The 9,110-nt window shown below is 33.6% G+C and overlaps 1 protein-coding gene across 2 annotated transcripts in view; it reads left to right on the top strand.

Annotated features, from left to right (window-relative positions):
• The window catches only part of myom1a (myomesin 1a (skelemin)), a 36,352-nt gene continuing 27,242 nt past the window's right edge, over window positions 1-9,110 (top strand). Inside the window, exons 1-7 of one of the 2 annotated variants that reach the window (XM_079819650.1) lie at window positions 1-166; window positions 811-998; window positions 3,600-3,728; window positions 5,097-5,277; window positions 6,876-7,033; window positions 7,130-7,222; window positions 7,886-7,974. In XM_079819650.1, coding sequence (XP_079675776.1) covers window positions 865-998; window positions 3,600-3,728; window positions 5,097-5,277; window positions 6,876-7,033; window positions 7,130-7,222; window positions 7,886-7,974 — 784 coding nt within the window. In that variant the 5' untranslated portion in view covers window positions 1-166; window positions 811-864. The remainder of the gene's footprint in view (window positions 167-810; window positions 999-3,599; window positions 3,729-5,096; window positions 5,278-6,875; window positions 7,034-7,129; window positions 7,223-7,885; window positions 7,975-9,110) is intronic. The other variant, XM_079819649.1, reaches the window with a different exon arrangement.

The raw sequence follows: 9,110 nt of genomic DNA, 5'->3' as shown, positions 1-9,110 counted from the left end.
GGTCGTGCCTGTAGCCTGCAATCTGCAGAGTGGCAGCATTATTTTTGTTCAGTGGAGTCCCGTCCTCTCGGCTGCCCCATACCCGCCGCTGTGCCTGGATTTTCACTGGTTTCTCTTTTTTTTGGAGTTTGCCCCTTCTTCTTGTTGTAAAATCAACTTTGACTTGGTAAGTGACTTTATATTTCTTACAGAGGCTAGCCCCGGCTCAAATAAGGGAAGTAGTGTGTGATAGGTCAGTGTAAATTTATGAATTAGTTACAATCACAACAGACAAAACTAGTTACTCATAATCTTTCATCGTCTGATATTATACTTTAAATACTAGGAGTATTGCACCGTGTAGCCTATTTTTTAAACATTAATATGCTGTTAAATCATTCTAGTTAGCTAGGTCCTTTTATTTATGCCATTATAATTTGAACTAGAATTTTTCTGTTAGTATTTTGAAACTGTAAACAAAGATACACAGTCAAATGTATTGGATATGTGTGTTGGCCCATACAGTATTTCTGAAAAATAATAGTCAAACTTACACTCTCAGAACAAAATGTGCTAAAATTGTACTTTTATGGGCACAACAGCTTGCCACTGAGGGACATCTTTGCACCTTATTTACCACTAAAAGGTTCATAGTAGCACCTTATGGGGACGTATCACTATTCTAAGAGGTCCCTTTAAGGTTTCTGCCCCAGTGACAAGCTGTTGCACGCATCACGTTTTTACTGACACTGTACATTAATTATCAAAATTGTTAGCCAGGCGTTGTGTTTTGTGCATTTGAATTAACATTCATTGGGAATTGTACTTGAGACTGCAAGCGGAGAGAGAAAGGGGTCCTTGGGACGATCTAAAAAGCACCTCAGGATGTCAGAATCCTTAAAACTACAAAAGGAACACCAGCAACGGGACCTTGAGACGCGTTATGAGAGCAGCTATCACCAAAGCTCCCTGTCATCTGTTAGCCGCCAGTCTTACGCTGCATATGTGAGCGGCCATGGGTAAGAGGACATATAGGGGACAGTGTCCCTGTGCTCATGCTGCCCTGAAGAATGGCCCCTGTAGAGCAACCCCCTGCTTTTTAGATACCAGTGCTTTTATAACACATTCCACGCTGCTTATTTGAAAATGTGTGCATCTTATGAAGTAACACCACCATAACCCTTTCATTATATCCTAATGATGTTTGTTTGCTTTAAAACAGATCAGCAAAGTACCTCTTAAAAAATCTGTGTTGGGAACTATGAGCCTAATGTTACAAAGAACTAAGTACGCTAATGCATTTTCTTTCATCATCTGTTATCAGCTTCACTTTATGATGACCACAAATGTCATCACTGCTTCGTGATTTCAATAACAAAACAAGCCAATCGCAACATAGTTCTAAAAAAATCTAATCATATACAGATGATGGCATTTGCGGAAATGTATGTTTTCATCTTTTTTAGTTGACGAGTAAATAATCATTGGTGGTTGCTAGTGTGCAACAGTTCCAAAAGCAAAAATCTGTCATGTTCTCCATGGAGAAATTCATTTTTAATGATAACATATAAACCTTTCAAGCAATGTTAAGAAATTCTGCTTTCGTAGAAGCCTAAAGTCAGTGTCATTTCAGTTTACTTTTTAAAAAGATATGTTTAATTGCCTGTTGAATAGCTTCAGCATCACTTCATTAATCAGAGAAGTTGCTGTTGCCATGGAAATTAATATTGCTTCTAAAGTGCTCAGCAGCAACCGCACACTCCTGTGACACATTGCAGATTCTTCCTACACTCTCAAACTACTTGTATGTTTGTATGTTGTGTAGTATATCTGTGTTTGCAGTTAACCGGACAAACAGATGTACGGCCTCAAGCTCACTTCATTGGTTGAGCCTGCTGGGACTGACTGATTCTCCCTGTGTTTATACTAATATTAGTATGTGATATTGGGATCCATCTCTTCACTAGTTGGTTTGGTTCATTCATAGCTTAAAACTCTTTATTGAAGATTACTTTGAAACATAAATGGGAAAACTTGCTGAGTGTGCTGTCGCTGTTGTGCTCTATTACAGAAAAACTTTGAATTGTTTTTTTAATCTATAATCTATAATGCCCGAGGCATTGGAACTATGTTCATAAATATTTCGGTATGAGACTTTTGTTATAGAGGAACATATGTGCCGCTGAGGACTGCATGATGCCATGACTCTGTGGCAGGAAGAATTTGAGCCTCTGTGGGAATGAGCCAAAGTTATTAATGGTCTCTGAAGGATTATTTATGGTCACTGGAAATTGAAATCACAGTAGTTTAGCTGGACTGTAACTGTACATAAACTGTACAACACTTTGCTGCTTTAAAGGGATGGTTCTCCCAGATATTAAAATTATGTCGTCAATTGCTCACTCTCATGTCATTCTAAAATTTTCTTCTGTAGAACAAAAGAAGATATTTTGAGAAAGTTCTGAGTTTTTTGTCCATACAATGAAAGTCAATGGGCTCCAATGTTGTTTGGTTCCCAGCAATCTTCAGAATATCTTCTTTTCTGTTCCACAGAAGAAATAAAATCATACAGGTTTGGAACAACATGAGGGTGAGTCAATGATGACAGAGTTTTCACTTTTGGGTGACCTTTAAGGTAATGAGAAAATGACTATTGGTGCTCTCCGAAATCTAATATTGTCATATTATTTACCAGTTATGACAATTTATTAGTGTTTCTGATGGCTGTTATTTGTACAGAAATGGCTGAGTGCTTTGAGTATGACAAACCAAACACACTTTACTCTAATATGATTCATTAGATTTTTTTATACTGGCCGAATATTCCTGACAGCAATTCTGAATTGTTGTGAATATACTGTAAACATTTCTGATTAATTAACTTTATAATCGTCACATTTACCATTGTATTGTTTAGCCTTTTTTGCAAAAATAAATAATTTGCAAAATATGACCGCACTTTGTGTTATTGTATTTCTTGTGAAATAATATTTTAATGGATTGGAAGCTTCTGTAATCCTAAAATATTTTGTAATAGTGTTAAGGATAAAAGGATTAGTCTCTCAGATCGCAGACAGAGCTTTATGATTGATCTATAAATCAGTCCAAAGCCCATAATGCTGTTGGCAGTTGTGAATCATATGCATACTGTTTATCTCCTGCTGACATGACATTTCAAGTATGTTTGTTTCCAACTGGTCATAATCTGTCTTTCACCAACAATGTGCATTAAAAAAGAAAATTATCGCAACATGGTGATGTGCTATACACAATAATAATGGAGTAAAAACTTTACTCTGCCACCTGTAGTTCATATTGGTTCAATTGCTTTTTCTAAAGGGCTGCTTATTCCAGGCTTTTTACTTATTTTTTTCATAAATGCTTAATATTGTGGGTGTCTCTGCTAATATTTACTTTACACTAACACACTTGACTTTCAATTGTTCCATTCTATTCCATTAACCCTGCTGAAATATTGAACATTTTGCTCCATTAGCATTAGGAAGCTTTGAGGAAAAATAAATAACTGACACGTTTTTATGGAATAACGCATTTTAAAATAAAGCAAATAGAATCCTACTGTTTGTTTACTGACATTGCTGATGTTAACTGTTGTTTAGGCACAAGATCGCAAAAAAGAAGGAGGAGAAGAAACTGAGCGCAATCTCCAAAAAAGAAAAGCGCTCCTACCTGGCGGTGGATAAAGAAGACGAGGTCATTGGATACGTTGTGCCAGTCTTCAGAAGCAGGTGACTGCATATTAGGAAGTCTGAAATCATTTGGAAAGAAGTTGGTTGAATGTTTGCTTGCGACTTTTCTGTTGATGAAAATTGTCATCTAATCTTATCAACTAATTTTGACACGCTAAAGGGGACATGCCTTTTTTGATTTGCAAATTTAAATGTAACTACTTCTTCTTATTATAGTTTTTATTCATATTTTAGTGTTAGTTTTATGTGTTTTTGTGTTTTTATATACACTGAAAAAAAAAATCCCCATAAAATTTACGGTAAAAAACAGCACCTGTGTTTGCTAGAACTTTAGCGTAAAAAATATGGTAGCAACGTTTTAGGTTTTACGGGACAGCACTTAGTTTACTGTCTATTTTACAGTTCAAAACTGAATAATTTTAAGGTTTTTATTGTAATAATTACTTGTACACTGTACAAATTTACATAAAATGTACAGTATCATTAACTGAAATGTTAAATTACCAACCTATTGAAATACTAATATCTGTTATGTACCTTTGATATATACTGACAACCACCAATCACAGTGGTGATGAGAGTCACATGATGAATCAAAGCTCATCACAAGCAGCTTTTAGGAGGACAATACTAATATATATGGAATTGTCACAAACAATTTCAAAAATGCAGTACACATTAATTTAACAACACTAGATGTAACATAAAACCCTAATGTGCAAAACTGATTCGAAAAAACTAAGACGAAACAGTTATTTCAATAAAAATACATCAAATGAGAAGTGTCACGCAGGGAATTCTGGGAATGTCAATTTACGGGTTTTCACTGTAAATTACACAACGACTTGTTCTTTTTTACTTCCAAAAACTGTACATTTAACGTTATTTTACTGTAAAATTAAATTAAATGTAAGGTTAGATCTATTACAGTTATTCACCGTGTATAGTACGGAAACCAATTAACTGTTTTTAACCGTAGCATTTTTACAGTCTTTTACCGTTAAAATCACGATTATTGTCTATATAGTTATAATTGTATTTCCGTTTTAGTTATCTTATTTCCATTTAGTGTAACTTGATGTACTAAGAAATGTTGCCTTGGCAATAAGTTCAAGTTTTTTTGTATTTCAGTTCAAGTAACAAAAATGTTTTTGAGTTTGAGTTTCAGTTAACTATAATAACTCTGACAATTCTGTCATCATCTATCCACTTTCATGTCCTCGAAACTCCTTACTTCTTTTTTTCCCCCCCGAGTGGAACACAAGTTAAGTCAGGAGTTGTTCCCATGTCCCTTTGCTGTCTAAATAAAAACTGTTCATCTAGAACAGTTACATCTAACATGGAACTCATTTGTCAAACGGTATTTTAAGCCAGACTGTGCTCATTAACTTGATCCTCTCGATTTAGTCATTTGGCTACCCAGGATCTGATGGAGACTCAGGAGGAGGTGAAGGAAGAGGGTGTGGGGTATGTCGTGATGAGGAACCTGTTCTCCAGGGAGGCCGACTTCAAGATGACAACTGTGAAGAAGAAGTCCAGAGAGACCAGCATGAGAGAGTCTGCTGAACGCCTGACTCTGAGCAAGAAGGTTTGACCTAATGTGTTTAACAAGATGCTTGTGTAAAACATTGTGCCTTTTACTGTTAAAAAGGTTTGTATGCAACTTTTTGTGTCAGAATTGTATTTTGAGGATTATTGTAACAGATGTGATTCATACTGATTTTTCTGATAGAGCTATTCGAACATTGTCAGTAGGGTACAACGGGTCTAAAGGCACACCTTAAGAAAAAATTGCTTTTCACTACTCTTATAGTGAATGATATACAGAAAAATATATATGTTTGTATTGAACATTTATGGAGCAACAGATTTTGTGTGAAAATAAATCATAAAAGTGGTTTATTTGATTTAAAAAGGGGTGTCGAGGGGGGGCATTTTACCCCAAACATGGGGCAAAAGGCACAGTATTGATACAAATACTTTTGCCAAAATAATATGTTTTTAATAATGAAGTTAATACTTGTTCAAAACAATCACTTTAGCAAAGTTTGAACAATTTTCTGTTTATTTTGATGAATTAAATAATTCATTTTTGATCAGTAAATATGCTGTCATTAAAATATGTTAATATAGAAATATATCTGAAAAATATAGAATTTATAGAAAAATATACCAATATATGGAAGGTGTCATTCATACAAACACTAAACACCATCATGGTAACGCACATGAAATTTAAAAAATGCAATAGACATTAATTTAACAACGTTAGATGTAACCTAAAACCCTAATGTACAAAACTGATTAGAAAAAAATAAGAAGAAACAGTTATTTCATTGAAAATACATCACATGTGAAGTGTCACGCAGGGAATTCTGGGAATGTCAATTTTTAATAATGTCTAAGTTAATACTTTTTGACCTACTATTTTCTGTTTATTTTGATGAATAAAAGAATTCATTTTTGATCAATAAAAAATATGCTGTCATTAAAATATGTTAATATAGAAATATATCTGAAAAATATAGAAACAAAATATTTTTAAAAAGAAAGATTCTGAAAGCATTGAAGGAGATCCCATAATAATTTGATATAGATTTACAGTAGTAATAATAAATTATATTTTATTATATGATACAATTAATATCACGTTTTTAAATATGACGGTTTCATTATAAATATGGTGATTATCTTTAAGGTGGACACACAACTTGATATATTTACCATCTGGATCGAATCATGTCATGTCAACAATTGGAAAAGTCAGCCGCTGTTTATTATCATGTTAAATATGGTGCCTTTTACCCCAAATACCATACTTCTTCCGTTATTGAAAAACTGTTGCTTTAATTACCTTGAACAAAACTGACAAACATTAACAAGACCTTTTGTTTCAAAATATATTCAATAATTTTAGCAATTCTTATTTGCTACTTAAATCTACAACATTTTTAAACACATCAAATATTAGATCAAATGAGCGCAGAATCAACTTTGCGCTGCTGTCTGTAATCGCGTCAAAGATCAGACAAATTTTCCACATGCATCTTGAAAAGCGGATGTTTGGGAAAGTGCTGAGGCAAGTTTTTGTGCCATCTACTGGTTTAGAGGAAAATCAAAACCAGTTGTACCCTATTTGTTTGATTGTTTTATCCTAGGGTCCTATTTTTTATGTATTTACTTAAGATGCATGAGAGGGAAGAATTCCAAAAGAAGATGAATCCAGACAGTTTGACTCACCCCCCAGAGTTCATTTTGAAACCACGTGGCCAGACCGTGTGGGAGGGCAAGAGTGTGACGCTGCACTGCACCGTGGCTGGATGGCCCAAACCCCGCGTGGCCTGGTCAGAAACACTCCTGGAGAGATATAATCATTAGTCATTAAACCAATGTTTAATTGAACTCTGTTCTGTTTCCCTCCATCTAATTCTGCTTTTCAGGTACAAAAACAATGTTTTAATCGATGCCAAGTCTCACCCTGAGAAATACTTCACAGAGAGCCAATACAACATGCATTCTCTGGAAATTAAGAAGTAAAGAAAGTTTTTATTCATTTATTCTTTATTATATTACCCTAAATGTGTGGGATGATTTCATTTATTAGTAATATCAGAGGCATGCAAAAGATAAACAATAAGGGCGAGGTTGCATCTATTTTTGATTTTGTTAAAATTATATCACATATTATATAACTGCTGTTTTGTTTTATTTTTATTGTATTTATGCAACTCTTGTAGTTTTGCAATGAAGGTAGCCTGACATTGCATTACATTTCTACCACTATCATATATTATTAGGGCTGTCAAAAGATGAATTGCATCCAAAATAAAAGTTTGTGTTTACATAATATATGTGTGTGTACTCTGTTAATTATTATTTATATATAAATACACACACAAGCATGTATATATTTAAGAAAAAAGTTATTTTTATATATAAAACATTTATATTTATATATATATTATAGATTATATAAATGTATATACAGTATATACATGCAACATTTCTTAAATATATACATGAATGTGTGTGTATTTATATATAAATAATAATTAACAGAGTACACACACACATATTATGTAAACACAAACTTTTATTTTGGATGCGATTAATCGCGATTAATCTTTTGACAGCCCTATATATTATATAACTATATAATATTAAAATGATATCTAAATTATTCTTGCGGGTTGCAGCTGTAATTTTAGCGACACTGCTGAGTACCGGATCTCTGCACTCAATGTGAAGGGAGAAAGTTCTGCATTTGCCTCTATCATTATTAAAAGTGAGTATTTTTTAAATGCATTTCAAATATTAAAACATCCATCACAATTTTTTAATTAGTTTTACATGTGCTCAATGTCATACTGGTGTGTATCGATGGCTCAGATCTTGCCTTTATATATAAGAAGCAAATCAGGAAGATAGTTTTAACATGCATCGTCCAACGAATTTGTCTTTCATTGACCTGAATTATTTAAAAATAAATACTTTTAATAATGAGTTTTTAGTTAATAAAGGACATGATCAAGGGGTCATTCTGCAGTGCAGTTGTTTTGTCTACAATATTATACCGAATAAGAAACCATGCTGTGAGTGGGCGATACCACTAATTTTGTTTTCGATACGATACTTTCAAAGCCAGTTTCACCAATATCGATACTGAAACGATACTTCGAAACTGAACTTTTGAATGATTAAATTATTAAGATTACTAAGAGTAAAATGGGTAAAGATACCGACTTAAGGCATTGTAACATTCAATATGCCTTAATTGCAACTTATTAAATGATATTTTTGTTTACACATGGTTAAAATATGTTTACTTGTAGTTGTTACCATGGAAATCTACAAATACTAGCTGAACTATGGTCTTTTTAGTAAAAACAAACCAAAAAAATGGTTCATTTTCACAAGGGACTGCCAGTGACAGGACATTGCACCCATAAAATGCAACCTTTTTATTCTGATAGTGTATGATTTATATTAACATTAGTTACAGAATAGAACATGATCAATTTAACTTTTAACATTACATTTAAAGGTCCCATGATGTGGATTATGTTTCCTGAGGTGTACTTATATTGTTAGTATGATTTTTACATCATAAAATGTCATAATTTAGAAATAAAAGGCATTTTTCAATCCTGATATTAGCCCCTCTGGCTGAATGCTCTGTTTGAAGGGGCGTGTCTGCTGTGAGACTTCAGTGTAAACACCCTCTGTTGTGATTGGCTGACATCTTTGCATTTGTAATGCGTATTACATGTGATAACGGCAGTTTGGGCTAGTGTGCAGATACACTCGCGGCGTGTGATTGACAGCTTCAGCCATTATAAAGAGAGTGTTCATTGATCGCTCTCTGTAGTCTAATCACAATTTAAATAACAGATTTGTTTCATGCCACTAAGAGAAACAATG

This window comes from Gobio gobio (assembly GCF_949357685.1).
Source record: "Gobio gobio genome assembly, chromosome: 6".
Lineage (NCBI taxonomy): Eukaryota > Metazoa > Chordata > Actinopteri > Cypriniformes > Gobionidae > Gobio > Gobio gobio.
This window is presented reverse-complemented; position numbering and strand designations above follow the sequence as displayed.